This window comes from Crassostrea angulata, chromosome 4 (assembly GCF_025612915.1).
Source record: "Crassostrea angulata isolate pt1a10 chromosome 4, ASM2561291v2, whole genome shotgun sequence".
NCBI classification, from domain to species: domain Eukaryota; kingdom Metazoa; phylum Mollusca; class Bivalvia; order Ostreida; family Ostreidae; genus Magallana; species Magallana angulata.
In genome coordinates, this window is record NC_069114.1 from 8,424,672 (window position 1) to 8,443,040 (window position 18,369).

The window sequence follows — 18,369 nt, forward strand, 5'->3', positions numbered from 1 at the left end:
ACATATATGTAGTGTATCTACATTTTTTATTATTTATTTTTTAATTTTTATGACAAGCTTAAATTTGCCCAATTAATACAAATCCAGTAAGATATAAAGAGGGAAGAAAATACTTATCTGTTATAAAAAATGGACTCTTTTCAGTTTTATTTAGTTACCTCACATTCAAGAGGTGTAGAGGTCTTCATGGCCAATAATGTCCGTAAAAGTCTGAATGAGCCAATAATACTCATTACTTTTTAAGAAAAAGGACACCCCATTCGGAACCCCTCTCTTGATGTATTTCTCTTCACGCATATCAAAAGAAGCTTTTCTCCTATGGCTGTATACATACATTTGATTTATGTTGAGGGTCTTTTAAAAAGGAAAAAAAAGTGGTAGATAGGAAGTAACTCCTTTAAAAGATATAATTTTAGGCTAGTCACTTCATTTATCATTTGATTGTACAGTATTAGATTTATCATGTGAAAAAAAACGCTCTCTGATCCGTGAGATCAGGATGCACGCGGCCATCGAACTAAAATAACGCCAGAATTTACAACACACAGGGAAGTAAGAAGTCGACACAAACTTACGATTGGTGATCGATTAATTATCTTCCAATACACCTATGTTATACAGTCGTTGCCAAGAATCCGTTGTTATCGTTATTTCATTCAACGAAGGTTTTTCTTCTTCAATTTGCTATTTTAAATAAAATGAAAATATTCCTTTTCTTGTACGTTTGCTTATATGTAAGTACAAGTACGCGCTAGCTCTTATCTGTAAAACAAAAAAAAAATCATTTATTGCCATTTGCATACCATTTTTGTGAGTATTCTCCCTTTACACCTTCAGATCTTATATTGATGATGACACAGGGAAAAAATCAGTACTAATTATTATTTTTAACAGTAATAGACATACAATGTACGTGTATATATAGAAGTATAGAGGTTGCCAGTACATTTGTACTCTTTCACTTTACTTTAAAACTATTTATTAATAATAATTGGATGATATATAAAGAATTGTACAATGTGATTTTTTTACGACCGTTACAGAATTGCACAACAGGTTATATCGATATGCATGCACCAAGTTTCGCTTCTATATCTGTAAATATATACGTACAATGTTATGCAATATTCCCAAACAGAGAACATTCGTCTTTGACTTTGGGCTTTAAAATTCAATTATGTTATTTATATTAAGAAGTAATTCTATACATGCCGTGATTATACACGTGATCTGAACAAATAACGTGCAATGAATGGGTGACGACAACGAATATTTTGGAAACCATGTACGTTCCCGAGAGCTGTTTTACTTTGTATTTATATAGCGTCAATCTACTGGCTGCAGCTAAGATAAAGTCAGACCAAAGATTGTGATCGTGTGTAGATGTTTAGATTACATTGTACCTCTTTTCCACACGGATAGCGCCCCCCCCCCCCCCCCCCCACACACACACACCTTGCTATTCCCTTGTATTCAAGGAATCGAATTTTAATTACCTGTGACGTTTTGGTGTTGAACCCGTCAACATTTGTTTGAGTGGAGGGTATAGTAAAGTACATTTCGGTACTCGTCACTATATATATATATTTTTTTTTTGGGGGGGGGGGGGGTTGTTCACATGTATTACGTGTCCATATTACAAAAGTCACAAAATTCGTCAAATCAAAGCCGGTCCAGTGGAATGAGGAAGTCTTTTTTCTATTATCCAAAGATTGAGGAGCTTTATATTGTCTGTATCTATCGTACATGTATGTCCCTTTAAATTGCCGTGTTGTTGAGATCCCCCCTCCAAGCTTAAGAGGCTGTGATACAAATGCATACACCTATACATGTAATAAGATTGAATTCTGTACAATTCGGCGCAAAACTTCTAGGCGAGAACTTACCTGTGGTATATGGTATGTTTATGGGAAGATAAAACCATCACAGCTAAAGTTAATGACATATGCGCATGTAATATATTACGTTCTTATGTAGGCTATCGCCATTTTGAAATAAATTTACAAGTACCTAGCACCTAGAGAGCAATGCCTTTTTGGATCATTAATAAACCCCATATTTGCAATATAGTACCTTAATTTTGTTTGTGCATGCAGATTTGGGCATTTTTGAAAGAAGGAGTTGTAATTTACGGCTGGGATTTTCATATATTTTTTAATAATAAAGCTAATGATTAATTTGTTTTCCAAAGTCTATCGGAGTAAAGACTACCGTATGTTTATATTAAATTATTACAAGCGGACATCTTGGAGTACTGAGAATATTTTTTAAATCAACAACAGGATCTGTTAGAAATTATTAGAACATGCTAGCACATATGCTTTTATGAAGCGTTTGTTTTTGTCCAAAACCTTGAACGACATAAAAGTTAATTTGGTCAACCAGTTGCAATGATCACATTTGCATATTATAAAATTCACATATTGATTGCGTGTTTGAGGAAATGCAGATTAATTGTTCAACTAAAAATTAAGGAAACTATTTTTTGAAATGATGCATGGATTGATATACATTTTATTAATAAATTTTGACTGATTTTATGTAAAAATGACAATGTGAATTGTAAAACAAAATCATGTTGCAATTTTACAGCTTTTTTCGCTATCTGAATATATGTACATAAAAGTTTACTATTTTAAGATTTTACTATCATAAAAGGCATATTTCGCAAAATCTTGTGAATTATTTTAATAAATTGGTACATTTTTAATCATAAAGGTAAATCTTTTGAATGCATTGCTAAAATTGGCTTATCAAGTGCCCTGTCATGTTGTAAATTTTGTATTTACTGCCACCCGGTAAATTCAAAATTTACATCACGACAGCCCCCTAACCGTCCGTGCAAACACGTACGTGTCAGATACCCAGTGTTTCTCGATTTGGAAAACGAATGGTACCATTTATGAACTTTATTATACACAACTGTTGCTCTACGGGAAAACTCGGTATTGAAGAAACTCTCACGCTTTCCGCTTTCCTAATTTTCGAATGGGTCAGCTTTCCAGGAGGCGAAAAAGGTCGAGCCCTCTCGGAAGGCCCGGGAAACTGCGAATGAAAGTTACGACTACAATAAAGCAGCTATATATATAGAGCTCGTTGGGACGGACAAATAATTATATTGAAAGCATCCCTGGCAACCCTGGATACATTAACATTAACTTACATTCTCTCTCTCTCTCTCTCTCTCTCTCTCTCTCTCTCTCTCTCTCTCTCTCTCTCTCTCTCTCTCTCTCTCTCTCTCTCTCTCTAAAGAAACACTTTAAACACTAGTAGTGTTACACTACCATGGATATTTATAATACTTCCATCTTTCTATAATCGCTCTAATCTCATTATGAAAATTTGACATCAATTTTATTTGGATAGAAATTATGATTTTGATTTCTCATAAAAAAAAATCCAAACCATTTTTGATAGAAAAGGGCAGCCCAACAAGTACAGATGTCTTATCATTCTACACTGTATCCTATCAGGAGATTATTATTATTGTTAAAAACAAATTCTCTAAGTATATGCACTTTCTTGCCGTTTATTGCAAGCAAATGTTACTGGATAAAATGATTAAATCATCCACCTAGCTATTATACATTTTTTTACATCATGTTAAATATTGACACTGAAAGTGGTTTTTAAAACCCCAAGATTACACCATAACAAGTCTCAGATACGGACAAATAGCGGTGGTGAAAACAAGAAATATATTTCTAAACAGGAAGTGAAATGGAATTAAATGTCGACTTTTGTGCAAGAGGGCACTCCAACTGTAGAAACTTAATCTAAGAAGATTTTGGCTTGTTGAATTGACTTATGCGATGTTTGATATAGTGTATTGTACATTTTTGTGAATTAATTTACATGTAACTATGAATTTAAAGAATGGATAAATGTCCCTAGATTCAAGGTTCCATGAATAAATTGCTTGTATAGACCTGTTTATATATGAATTCAAAGTACAATCTTCGTCAGAGCTTAACGTTACATACTTTCTTTTTTATTCAGTTGCCAGGTTTCATTTTTTAAGAAACAGACAGCACCATGACTCACATAGATTTTGGGAGCTGATGCCCACAAAGAGATAAGATAGCGACTCCATTACGAGAGGCCGCCATTGACCAGGAAGAAAATTAGACGAACAGATTCACGTTGGGAAAAAAATCATAATGACTATTCTTCAAGAATCTGGTAGATGGATATCGTTTGTAGTTTGTCTTCTGGTTGTTGTGGACTCGACCGTTTCCGGGTTTAATTACTTTGAGCCCACGGATGTCAAAGAACTGAGACTACTTGGGCAGGTCAGTGCAACATCGTGTGGATCCGGGTCACACTGCAATTCCACTTCCGATTGCACGAGCGGGATCGTGGAATCTCCACAGTACATTGATATTCTGGATAATGTTGAAGAAATCTGTCTAGCTGATGATTTCCTTTCTAAGAATGAGCTGCATCAAGGAATAAAGAAAGATAGTAATTTTTCAACCACTTCCAGCAATCTTGGTAACTGCACCAACGTTACAAAAAGTCTTAATGGAAAGATGTCCACTTACTATGGACTTTCGTTCTGGATCTTCGCATCAACACCAAAATGGTACTTAAGTTTATGCTATATGGTATAATCATAGTTCTTTCTGATTTCATTTTGTCTGTCCGTTTAGGCTTCTTCTTTAGAACTGCTGGACTTGACAGTAAACGGATTTATAAGGGAGGGGAATAGCTACCGTTTAAGGAGCCAAAGCCTTTTGGGAATTATTTTTTTAAGAACTACATGTAAATATGTACATTGCTCAATCTGTGCCATTACCAATAAATATAACGTGAAAATTTCACATTGTTGAAACAGTGCATGTTCACTAAGATTACAATGGGGGCTCCAAAAAGGGTTATAATTGTAAGTGAGAAAATAAATTCTTTTTAAACATATTGTAATAATTGTACACTACTTCCTGAAATAGATTCAAATTTTTTAAAACCATGCAAGGTTTCTTGGACCAATACTTGGGTATTTAGATGGGTGAAAGGTCTAGCATATGAAAATAGCAATATGTGGACTAATGGAAAGTCAATTTGTGCTATATTCACGGAAATTAAAGTTCTGTAAATTCAATAAATATTCATTGAATGAATCTGAAATATTTACTGTAAGTTACATGTATCACTTCATAACAATGTTTACACTATCTGCATTTCTGTTTAGATAAGCCTCTTAATTAAGAAAGAGGAGTTACGAGTATGTTCCTTATATATATGAATGACAAGTACCTTTTATGTGGATTAATGCATGTCAATCAGTGTTCAATTAAATCTCAATTGTTTCATGAACTTTCAAATGATATTTTTATTACTAAATCTGGTCGGGTGAAAAGAAAATTTTTGTTTACTTTTTAAATTTAGATTTTTTTAAAGGAATAATAGATTTAAGAAGTTATATTTTCATGAGCTTAAATGTCTACCTTCATGTATGTAGAACATTATGTATTTATTAATTTAATGAAAAAAAAATGCATTTTCCATTATATATCCAATCATTTTGTTTATTTTTGGCAGCAACCTTTTTAAGGTTACAAATTCAAGCAGTGGTGAATCACAAGTTAAATTAACATCAGCATGGAGCATTGGTATAAATACATTGTATAATTCAAAGACTGGTTCAAAAGTAAAGAGCGGGACATGGAATCATATTTTCTTAAGGGTATGTACAATGCCAGGTGTATATCAATTAATTGCTTACATCAAAATGACAAATGAAGGCTTTAATAATCTTTTTAGTTCACTGAGAGTCGGGGGAGCTTATGCTATACCCTCGGTGTCGGCGTCTGGACCTGGTTAAAGTTTTTGTTGCAGGTCCTGTATCTAAGTTATTACTTGTCCTATCTTTACCAAACTTGCATTGATGATGCTTCTCAACCTACTTATAGACCTGATATACTTAGTTGCAGAATGTGGGCCATGAATTTCAGATGCTGGAGGAGATTAAAGTGTTTGGAGCAGGTTAAAGTCTTTTGAGCAGATACCCTTCGATGGCCATATCTAAGTTACTTCTGTTCCTATTCTTACCAAACTTGCATGGGTATTGCATCTTGTGATACTAATGCACTCCACAGCCTTGGATGCTTAATCTGAGCCATAGGTTTTGGATGATGGAAGAGGTTAATAAGGTTTTTTGAGCTGGTTAAAGTTTTTGGATCAGGTGCCCTTTGATGACCATATCTCAGTTACTACTGGTCCTTACTTCACCAAACTTGCATGGATGATGCGTCCCATGATACTTGTGCACTTGACAGGCTTGAATGCTGAATCTGAGCCATAGGTTAATGGAGGAGGTTAAGGTGTTTTGAGCGGGTGAAAGTTTTTGGATCAGGTGCCCTTTGATGACTATATCCAAGTTATCACTGGTCCTAACTTCACCAAACTTAGGTAGCTATTGCATCTTGTAATACTCGTGCACTCCACAGGTTTTGATGCTGAATCTGAGCCATTGGTTTTGGATGCTTGATGAGGTTAATGTTTTTGGAGCTAGTTTAAGTTTTTGGAGCAAGTGCCCTTTGATGGACAAATCTTTGTTATCATTAGTTCAATCTTTACCAAATTTCCATAAATGATGCATCTGGTGATGATGCACTCCACAGACTTGGTTGCTGAATCTGAGTCAAAGATTATAGATGTTGGAGGAGGTTCAGGTTTTTTGGAGCTGGTCATATGTTAAATATGTAAATAATAGTACTTATTCAAACTTGCAAGGTTGATTTAAATATGTAAATGAATCACAAAGTAACGTAGCTTCAGATACTGAGAGTGATCTTATTTATCTTATGATGCCAAGGCAGGTTTAAAATTTTAGAACAACTTAAATTTTGTAAGGGTTTTGGAGCTGGTTACAAAATGAAGTAATCTGTGTTCATACCTAGTCATACTTTTTCAGTTAATATAACTATCATGGGTTTGTAAATAGAGATAGCTTCAGATACAGAGCTTGATCTTGATTATCTTGATGTTGGAGAAGGTGTTTTTTGAGTGGTTAAATGCAGGTTTGACTTTTGAAAAAAAAATTGTCCTGACTTATATTTAACTTTGGTTTTGAAAAATATGGCTAGCCCCAGATACAGGGACTGATCTCCATCATCAAGGATGCTAAAAAAACCTTGTCCTTCCTCACTCAAACTTGCTTCGTACATGTAATTGTTGATATATGATATATACATGTATTATCATGATTCCTATTTTTTATTGTATTGAATCATATGATATAATATTTTATCATATGATATGATTTTGTATCATATTATGATATTGTAAAAAATATAATAATAAAAGTATAATAATGAATCATTTCTTGCATTAGATCATATGATATTGCATTATATAAAATGATATTGTATTAATATATCATAAAATTGTTTCATATAATGTTGTATTATATTATATAATTATACACCCGCTCCAAAGGAGAGGAGGTATACTGTTTTACCCTTGTGTGTCTGTCTGTCTGTCCGTAACAAAAATTTCTGTCGCATTTATCTCAGCAACTATTTATCGCAGATGCTTGAAATTTTTACAGTGTTTGTTAAGGCATGCCATATCGTGGGATATATTTTTGTATCAATCGGACGTCAACTTCCTGTTAAATAATGATTTTGTTTATTTTTAGCCAAAATTTTCAAACAAATTTTCGTCAAAGATTTCTCAGCAGCTATTTATCGCAGATGCTTGAAATTTTTACACAGTGTTTGTTAAGGCATGCCATATCGTGGGATATATTATTGTACCAATCGGACATCAACTTCCTGTTAAATGAGTACTTTGTTTATTTTAGCCAAAATTTTCAAACAAATTTTCCTCAAAGATTTCTCAGCAACTATTTATCACAGATGCTTGAAATTTTAACACACTATTTGTTTAGGCATCCCATATTGTGGGATATATTTCTGTACTAATCGGATGCCAGCTTTCTGTTAAATGTCGACTTTGTTTATTTTGCATATTCACATCAGAGCGGGGGTATCACTAGTGAGCATTGGCTCACAGATATCTTGTTAATATGTATCTTCTAATCTTTTGATATTGTATCATGTTATAATGATACAGTGTTGTATCATATGATACATTATCATATAATACAATATCATATAATATTACTTGATACAGTATAATATCATATGAAACAATATTGATTCAACTGATACGATATTGTATCATATATAATGTTGTTTTAAATGATATTGTGTCAATGATATGATATTATTTCATATTTACGTGGGGGTGTAAAGAAGCATATGGGCAATTTAGCGTCTTATTTTGACTGTTATATTCACAATCGTGAAATTGAATAACTGTTTTGAATCAGACCAAAAACTTAGTATTATCCTTTGAAATAGATGTCAATGCAATAAAATCGGGTAGTGCATTACTGCCACATTGGTGCGTTATCACATGACAACTATAAATAGCTTATGTATGTTCCTTAACACAAAATTAGATAGAACAACACTACCCCGCGGTTTCCAAAATACAACAAACATACCAAGTGAAGGCAAAACATCTCAGTTTGATCAAAACTACTGCTAGAATCCCATGTTCTTCTTTATTAAATAATATTTATTTATCCGGTTCTTGAAAAACCTTCCCAACTTTTATACATTTTGCACTGAAAACGGTATGTTGCATTAAAACAACACAAAACATAGCATCCTAGCAGCACTTTTCAACTTTAAGCATTGATCAAACTATCGATAAGTGTAAAATTTGAAGTTCAATATATATGGGGTAGTGTTGTTCTAGTCGGATTTTACATCATAAACAACAACAGAGGAAAGCCTGTCCAGGAAATTAAAAAGCAGATTTACATACATGTACCTTTTTAAGCAAATGATTGATAAAAATAACATCTCTCCCAGCATTTTTGTTCAATGCTCAATATATCACACCAATATACTTTAAATTAATAGAGTCCTTAGATTAGTTATATTTCGAATCTGTTTACAATGAATGCTCTCCGATCAAATTCACACGACATTCAACTTTCAGGCAGGACGTCATCAATGTGTAAATGTACGTAATACAATCTAATTTGTGGAAAGAATTGTCTTCAGTATTTTTTGTTTTAGGTCTACACTTCATTTCTTAAATATTTGAATATGTACATAACTAAGAATTGTGATTTCAGGAATTACATGTAACTCAGATTCCATATGCTTCCTTAACACCCCAGCGTATCGTGTGATATGAAACAATATAATATCATATGGTATCATATGATATGATATTTTATCTTTTGATATGATATTGTATATTATATGATTATATATGATATGATTTGTGTTGTATGATATATGATATTGTATCATATTTATCATGTTATTTGATGCAATATCATATCTCATCATATCATATGATATTTTATCTTTTGATATAAAATTGTATTATACAAATATTGACTGGGGTTGAGGGCAACATTGATTATATTAGCCCCCGAGGGACGAAATATTGCCCGACGCGAAGCGTCCCACGGGGGCTAATATAATCAATGTTGCCCGAAAACACAGTCAACATTTGTTTTGTTATATGAAGAAACAAACCAAAAATTTAAGAAAGTAATTGAAAACAGATCGCCGTAATTTTCTCAGCTCAACAAAGAATTCAAGAATTCAAATTTGTGCAAAGTTCATTTCCAAAATATCCTCAGCATCAAACGGTCACTGTTGATATTCCGCCGACCGGAAGAATGAAAATACAGATGTTCTACCTGATTTTACTTCACAGTAATTCGCAAATCCTTATATCCGTTATGATAGCAAACCGTCGCATTGCGCGTCCATTGTTTACTTGCCTTGACTGACTGTCTATTATGACGTCACCTTGTTTTGGAGTCGCGAAGAGTTATTTACGTCATCGTTTACGAATCAACAAATCAGAGGCGATTATTTGAAATAGAGGGAATGTTCTCTAGATATTATTCCTAGCTGGTCAATATCAAAAAAATATTGACCGGTCAATATTTTTCGGACGAGCTAATATTACAGTTATTGACTATTTGTCTATATAGAGTTATATAGTGAGAATATACTACTGAATATAACAATATAATATGATACCCTTATGTATCTTATGATACAATAATGTAATATGTGAAATGATAATGTTTCATGATATGTTAAAAAAAAATTATATTGTATCATATAAGTTGTAATATTTGATATAAATTATGTATCATAAAATTTTGAATTCTTTTATATCATTAAATAGTGTGTCTAACGATGCTACAATATCTTATATTTTGATATAAAAGATCATCAACAATGATTTTCATATTCTTGTATTATGATCAAAGTGGTCTTATAGAGGGGATCGATGCCTCTTTTGTTGAGCTTTGTAATCTGTGATTACCTATGTTTTTATAGTTATTCTTGAACAGAAACTGTTATCAGATAATCTTTTTGTATATATGTATAGATATTTAAATATCAATGTTAAGATAAGTATAAACATGATAAAGTTGGTGATTGATTTATTTTTTCAGACTGAGAGCCTAACTCAAACCTCGGTTTTCATAAATGGAGAGTATTTTAAACCTACCTCTTATACTGGTCTGCCTCAGAATCCAGAAAATGTCATTCTAAATATCGGTACGTTTAAATTTATCTCCATAAATGCATTGTTTTCATACTAAAATGATCTAGAAAAAATGAAGGACACGAAAATATAAAAAAAAATCATTAAATTTTTTTTAACAAGAAATGATTTAATGCCAAAGTAACAGAGTATTTATAGCAATTTGTAAATTAATTTGATGATTTTATTGCAAGATTTTAATTTAAAAACATGTTTTAAAAGGATTTTTTCTTTATTAACTTTTTATTTTTCAAAATTAAGTGAATTTGAAAAATGTCTCAAAACTGAATTGTTATTATTTTACAGACTGTTCCGGTATTATTGTTGTTGACTTTCGTTTCTATTGGAGATACCTTACAAACAGGTATTGTGAATTTGTTGTTTTTAGTTTACCTCAGAACATGGCATGAAGTTTTTAGCTCACCTGAGCTGAAAGCTCAAGCAAGCTATTCTGAACACATTTTGTCTGTCATCCGTCCGTCCGTCCGTCTGTCCGTCCGTAAACTTTTCACATTTTCAACACCTTCTCAAGAACTACTGGGTCAAAACCAACCAAACTTGGCACAAATCATTCTAGGGCAAAGGGGATTCAAAGTTGTGAAAACTAAGGGTCACACCTGTTTTCAAGGGGAGATAATTAGAAATTAATGAAAAATTACGAGAAATTTTCAAAAATCTTCTTCTCAAGAACCATATAGCCAGGAAAGCTGAAACTTGTGTGGAAGCATCCTCTGGTAGTGTAGATTCAAAGTTGTGAAATTCATGACCCCCGGGGGTAGGGTGGGGCCACTATGGGGGGGTCTAAGTTTTACACAGGAATATAAAGAGTAAATATTTAAAAATCTTCTTCGCAGAAACTAAACAGTCAGAAAAGCTGAAACTTGTGTGGAAGCATCCTCTGGTAGTGTAGATTCCAAGTTGTGAAATTCATGACCCCTGGGGGTAGGGTGGGGCCACAATGGGGGGTCGAAGTTTTACATAGAAATATATAGAGTAAATCTTTAAAAATCTTCTTCTCAGAAACTAAACAGCCAGGAAAGTTAAAACTTGTGTGGAAGCATCCTCAGGTAGTGTAGATTCAAAGTTGAGAAAATCATGATCCCCGGGGGTAGGGTGGGGCCACAATGGGGGGCTCGAAGTTTTACATAGGAATATATAGAGTAAATCTTTAAAAATCTTCTTCTCAGAAACTAAACAGCCAAGTAAGCTTAAACTTGTGTGAAGGCATCCTCAGGTAGTGTAGATTCAAAGCTGTGAAAATCATGACCCCCAGGGGTAGGGTGGGGCTACATTGGGGGGCCATAATTTTACAAAGGAATATACAGAGTAAATCTTTAAAAATCTTCTTCTCAGAAACTAATTAGCCAGCAAAGCTGAAACTTGTGTGAAAGCATCCTCAGGTAGTGTAGATACAAAGTAGTGAAAATCATGACCCCTGCAGGTAGGATAGGGCCACAATGGAGGATCGAAGTTTTACATAGGAATATATAGAGTAATTCTTTAAAAATCTTCTTCTCAGAAACTAATCAGCCAGCAAGGCTGATACTTGTGTTGAAGCATCCTCAGGTAGTGTAGATACAAAGTTGTGAAAATCTTGACCCCTGGGGTAGGTTTGGGCCACAATGGGGGGTCTAAGTTTTACATAGGAATATATAGAGTAAATCTTTAAAAATCTTCTTCTCAGAAACTAATCAGCCAGGAAAGCTGAAACTTGTGTGAAGGCATCCTCAGGTAGTGTAGATTCCCAGTTGTGAAAATCATGACTCCTGGGGGTAGGGTGGGACCACCATGGGGGGTAGAAGTTTTACATAGGAATATATAGAGTAAATCTTTAAAAATATTCTTCTCAAAAACTAATCAGCCAGGAAAGCTGAAACTTGTGTGGAAGCAACCTCAGGTAGTTTAGATTCAAAGTTGAGAAAATCATGACCCCCGGTTGTAGGGTGGGGCCACAATGGGGGGCTCAAAGTTTTACATAGGAATATATAGGGTAAATCTTTAAAAATCTTCTTCTCAGAGACTAATCAGCCAGGCAAGCTGAAACTTGTGTGGAAGCAACCTCAGGTAGGTAGTGTAGATTCAAAGTTATGAAAATCGTGACCCCCGGGGGTAGGGTGGGGCCACAAATGGGGCTCGAAGTTTTACATAGGAATATATAAAGTAAATCTTTAAAAATCTTCTTCTCAGAAATTAATCTGCCAGGAAAGCTGAAACTTGTGTGAAGGCATCCTCAGATAATGTAGATTCAAAGTTGTGAAAATTATGACACCCGGGGGTAGGGTAGGGCTACAAAAGGGGGGGTCAAATTTTGCATAGGAATATACAGAGTAAATCATTAAAAATCTTCTTCTCAGAAACTAATCAGCCAGCAAAGCTGAAACTTGTGTGAAAGAATCCTTAGGTAGTGTAGATACAAAGTTGTGAAAATCATGACCCCCGAGGTTGGGTGGGGCCATAATGGGGGATCGAAGTTTTACATAGGAATATATAGGGTAAATCTTTAAAAATCTTCTTCCCAGAAACTAAACTTGGCACAAATCATTCTAGGGCAAAGGGGATTCAAAGTTGTGAAAACTAAGCGTCACACCTGTTTTCAAGGGGAGATAATTAGAAATTAATGAAAAATTACGAGAAATTTTCAAAAATCTTCTTCTCAAGAACCATATAGCCAGGAAAGCTGAAACTTGTGTGGAAGCATCCTCTGGTAGTGTAGATTCAAAGTTGTGAAATTCATGACCCCCGGGGGTAGGGTGGGGCCACTATTGGGGGTCTAAGTTTTACACAGGAATATAAAGAGTAAATATTTAAAAATCTTCTTCGCAGAAACTAATCAGTCAGGAAAGCTGAAACTTGTGTGGAAGCATCCTCAGGTAGTGTAGATTCAAAGTTATGAAAATCATGATCCCCGGTGGTAGGGTGGGGCCACAATGGGGGGTCAAAGTTTAACAAATGAATATATAGGGTAAATCTTTAAAAATCTTCTTCTCAGAAACTAATCAGCCAGATGATTCTTTATAATTGTTAAGACTTAGGCCCCAGGACAATTCTTTGGCCTCACAAGAAGGTTCAGAGTTTGATGTAGGTTTATATCCCATATATAAACTATTGTTAAGGATCTATTTGAGAACTGCAATACTCAACATATGATATGACTATAAAATCATCCTGTTAGAAAAGGGACTAATGATTATAAACATAAGAATATCCAGGGGAAAAATGGATTTTATTTATACAGGATCTACATGTATTATTGTACATTGTCCAGATAGTTTGTATTATGACTCCATTAAGCTGATTTTATCATACCTATTGTTCCTCAGGTGAGCAATGTGGCCCATGGGCCTCTTGTTTCATGTGCTATTAAAGGTGTTTTATTGTCACTGCTAATAATATAATGCAAGATCTATTATCTGTCAAGCAATGCATGGTGTTTGAAAACAGGTTACAATATCACATTGAACATTTAAGTTATTTCAATTTAGCTAGCGACCTTATGTAATTTATGTTACATTTAAACAATAAAATGCTTTCTGTGGTGATCGATTCATGCGGGATATGAAGGTGGCATTATTGCAGAAAAAATTAATACAAAACATGTGTTAGTGGGTTATGTAAATTTTTTCTGCAATGATCGCTACATTCATAGCCCACATGAATCTTCAAAGAATGCATTTTATTGTAAGACTATATTTACATCTTTCTTTTGACAAATTCATAAACTGATTGTAAAAAGTAAGTAAAATTCCCTAGATCACTTTTAATGTACATAAGTACGTTGGCTAAAAGAAACATCCAAATATTGTCTAGCTCCTATAGCTATGGGAATATAAGTCTGACATCATCATGATTATTTCGTGTAGTCTGTGATTTTTCTTGGGTCGCTGTAGGTTTTGACCAATCGATGAATGGGCCATGTAGATTTCAGTCTGGCTGTTTCTTTAGAGCTATATGAATTTATTACTATAAATTTCTGTAAGAAATAGAGAGAATCATTCTTGATAGATGTAAATATGTAACTATGATTATGTGTGTTTGTACAGATATGTGTACTACGTGTGTGCGTGCATGTTTGGGTGTATGTGCTCTGTATTGTCCAATGAACTGTGTATCGATTAAAGTGTATATAGAGTGGAACACTATAGGTATACTAAATTTACTTTTGAGAGTGCAGTTATGATTGACTTCTTTCAGGGAAATCCAATATGAAATAAATGACGGAGTCAGTTTGTCTCGCTTGCCAATTAGTTTTCCTGAGTGCAGGTGCCCCCAGACCCACCCTCAATTTGTGATGGATGCTGCTGACCCCTCAGGCGTATTTTGCAAACAGTTAACAACAGTTGACAAAGTAAGGAGATTATCCAATGGGACGGTGGATAATATGCGGGATAATGATTACAACACAGTATGGACAAGTTCAGAATCCATGCCAACAATTTATTTTACGTTTGATCAGGTTTTTATGGTAAGTATCCTGAGATTATATATAGTACTGAATTGTGTCTGTGGCTTGACCACTGCATTTATTTTTTTTTTTTCATGTAATGATATTTAATGAAGTTTTATTATTTGCTACTGGTATATTTTTATATAAATTTAATTAATTAACATAGATTATACAAGGAGTCTTTTTAAATGTCTAGATTGACAGTGTGAAGATAAATTTTGTATCCAATGGTGAACCAGGAAGTGTAGAAATAACTTTGTCAATGAGAGGCAAGAAGATGAATTCTAAAGAATTTACAAGGTATTGTGGTTTTATTTCTCTAGTACGCGTGTTTGTTGTGGTTAAGATATTTAAATTCTGCTGTTTTGCCTGGAATTATTTTCAACCAGTAAATATGCAGTATGCCCCTAAGATATGTATATATATCGTTTTTACAAATGATAATATGTTCGAGAGAGTGGTCAGCAGGTTTATATTAGAATCATTTTAGATTTATTGGAATTATCATGTTTGTCTGTTCATCCAACTGTTATATCTGAACCTTGACTTACATGGCAAAAAATATCATAGGCACAACATAAATGTTACCTGAGACGTGATAGTATGTCATGACCCTGATTTGAGGTCATTGACCTATGTCAAGGTCGTATCATCATTGTTATGGAAATTATTTAAAAGAGCTTTAACATGTATAAAGCTCAGTATTCAATTTAATATCAATCATTTAATTAAAAGTTTAAATTTGAAAAAACTTTATGATTAATGCAAGATGAAATATGGAAATTGGATACTTATAAAATCATCAATGAAATCTCTAATGACTTTCTGTTATATATGATAACATTTTGTTTTTCCAGCTATCAGTCAAACATTTTAACCTGGGATATTCGTAACTCTTTTGGTCCACTGTCAGAAAACAGCACAAGAAGTGAGGTAGAAAAAATGGTAGCCGATAAAATTGAAATAAGAATGAACAAGATGGACTCTTCGTCAAGTGTTAGCATCAGTGAAACCAGTATTATGGGAAGGTAAGAATGTAAAGACTGTGGGAGCAGTTATTGGTGGTTTATGGGAAATTAGGATTCATTTTTTCATATATATATATATATATATATATATATATATATATATATATATATATAACATCGACTTTTCAGCAGACCAGGTAAACCTTGTTAAAATGTAACTAAATTTAATGTTATCATTAAGGCATAGGATATTTTAATGTGGGGCTAACGTGGTCATTTGCATGAAAAATTTAACAAATGCCCTTTATTCACAAAATTTTATGAAACTTTTTATGCAATGTAATTATTGATCAGATTTTCATCTTATCACAGTAATATTGCACCTTAATAAGGAGCCCTCTCATATTCATTAGTGTGTCTATGTGTCCATCTGTATGTCCAGTATCACTCATAGGGGGCATGTTTTCTCTGCCTTTGGCCCAGCCTAGCTGATACTTCACCCACAGGGTGCTTTTGAGTGTGTACTGACCTTGAACAAAATTTGAAGATCCATTGCCCATTTTATGTGGATTGATCCGATATACACAGTGCACTTGCTATTACTGCATTTTATTGCAGCAGTAAACAGCTTGTTTTCATAATGATATCGAAATTTGAATACCAGAAAAGAATTAGTATTTTTCTGTCTTTTAAGGTATCAGATACGAAAAATAAATTATGTTTAAAGACCATTCTTCTTTATTTGTTTTGCCCAGTTTAGTATATAATTCATTCACCAAAACAGCAATTACAGAATAATCATCTTCTAGCCTTTTTAACCGAGTTTTCCAACAGAAAAATCTGGTTATTGAAATGGTGAAAATGGCGGGCGGGTAGGATGGCAGGCGGGTAGGATGGCGCGCGGGCGGGCAGGCGGCTACCAAAAGGGTACCCTCATTGTATGGATAACTCTTTCTACATTTTTCAAGACAGGAAGTTTTTTGTTTTTTTGCAGATCAATTGTACATGTATCAGAGGTGTGCATATTGCTAGGATTTTGATTTCTGATAATTTATGAAAAAAATACCAGATTTGGAACTTGGTCATTTCTTGTCAAAATATTGCATATAGGGTACTCCATTTCACTGGATACAGTTGGTAGTGTTTATCAATTCAGGGTTGACATGGATAATGGATACAGTTGATATAAAAGAGAACCTAGTTTGCTGTCACATTGACAGCTTTTCAGTTGTCCTCGAGTTCTTTTGATGTTTCAATATTCACTTGCTTATGGCAGATTTATTTTAGTGTATGTCTAAAGAAAATTTTTATAAAAATATTCTTCATTTAATGTGAATACAATGGTCTATGCAGCTGTCATGAGAAAAGGAAATGTTTTGGTACTATTGACTTGAAATTGACCTACAACACAAATGTTGTTGTCCCTATATACAGACATCGCACCCATCTTCAAACAAAACTGTACATGACACCGACAACTCGCACATTAAATTAGTTTGTCAGGTTTGCGTCACACACTCAATCACTTCAAGATGATTTTTAACACTTAGCAGTCAGCCAGAATTAAGAGCCATGACTGGCAAAACCCATAGCACACCCACGGTCACCACACACGTTCGGTCAGTTGTGACTGAGGCTTAAACCCCAAAACTAGGAAAGAGTGAGATTAAAACACTGATGAAATTAAAATGCAAATAAAATTAATACTGGTATCGATCTCCCTATTTACCAAAAAAATGTTAATAATATTAACCTGTAGATTGTATTTAATAGTGTTTTTTTTAACTTTTATCATTATGTTTTCAGGTGCTACTGTAATGGACACTCAAATTCTTGTCAAATCTTTGGGAGGAACTTTAATTGTACCTGTAACAATGAGAGGAATGTACAGGGGGACAGCTGTGAGCTCTGTACTGAACTAGGCAAGTTCCAGGAGGAGTTTGCTTGTGACAACTCGTGCAACTGTAGCAGCAATGGAACTAATGGAAATACATCAGTCTGCCAAGGTGTATGTATATCAAAGACCTTTTTCAGTTGTAGATAAAGGATCTCATGATATATATAATTTTTTTTTCAATGACATTGAATTGTGTCAAAGTCTGTCAGCCTTGGTGAGAGGATAGAACATGTACAGCGACTCATAAAAAGTTGCCAATGGATAAAAGTCATATTGTCAAACAAGATTCTATTTATTACATTACATTTTGACAACGATCAGATGCAAAAGAAACTTATAATGGCATTTCCATTGTAACACTGGAAGGGTGTTACAATGGATTTATACGCAATCCTGTGGAAATGTCATTAGGTTCTTTTAGCTTCTGAATGCATGATGGCTATATATAAAAAGGGATC

At 33.9% G+C, this 18,369-nt stretch overlaps 1 protein-coding gene across 2 annotated transcripts in view; it reads left to right on the plus strand.

Moving 5' to 3' along the window:
• The first annotated feature begins 4,156 nt into the window (after window positions 1-4,156).
• Window positions 4,157-18,369, plus strand: part of LOC128179924 (hepatocyte growth factor receptor-like) — a 37,607-nt gene continuing 23,394 nt past the window's right edge. The window contains exons 1-8 of one of the 2 annotated variants that reach the window (XM_052847606.1): window positions 4,157-4,585; window positions 5,542-5,686; window positions 10,511-10,616; window positions 10,909-10,966; window positions 14,794-15,064; window positions 15,243-15,346; window positions 15,904-16,074; window positions 17,821-18,022. In XM_052847606.1, coding sequence (XP_052703566.1) covers window positions 4,161-4,585; window positions 5,542-5,686; window positions 10,511-10,616; window positions 10,909-10,966; window positions 14,794-15,064; window positions 15,243-15,346; window positions 15,904-16,074; window positions 17,821-18,022 — 1,482 coding nt within the window. In that variant the 5' untranslated portion in view covers window positions 4,157-4,160. Of the gene's footprint in view, window positions 4,586-5,541; window positions 5,687-10,510; window positions 10,617-10,908; window positions 10,967-14,793; window positions 15,065-15,242; window positions 15,347-15,903; window positions 16,075-17,820; window positions 18,023-18,369 lie in introns of those variants that run through there. The other variant, XM_052847605.1, reaches the window with a different exon arrangement.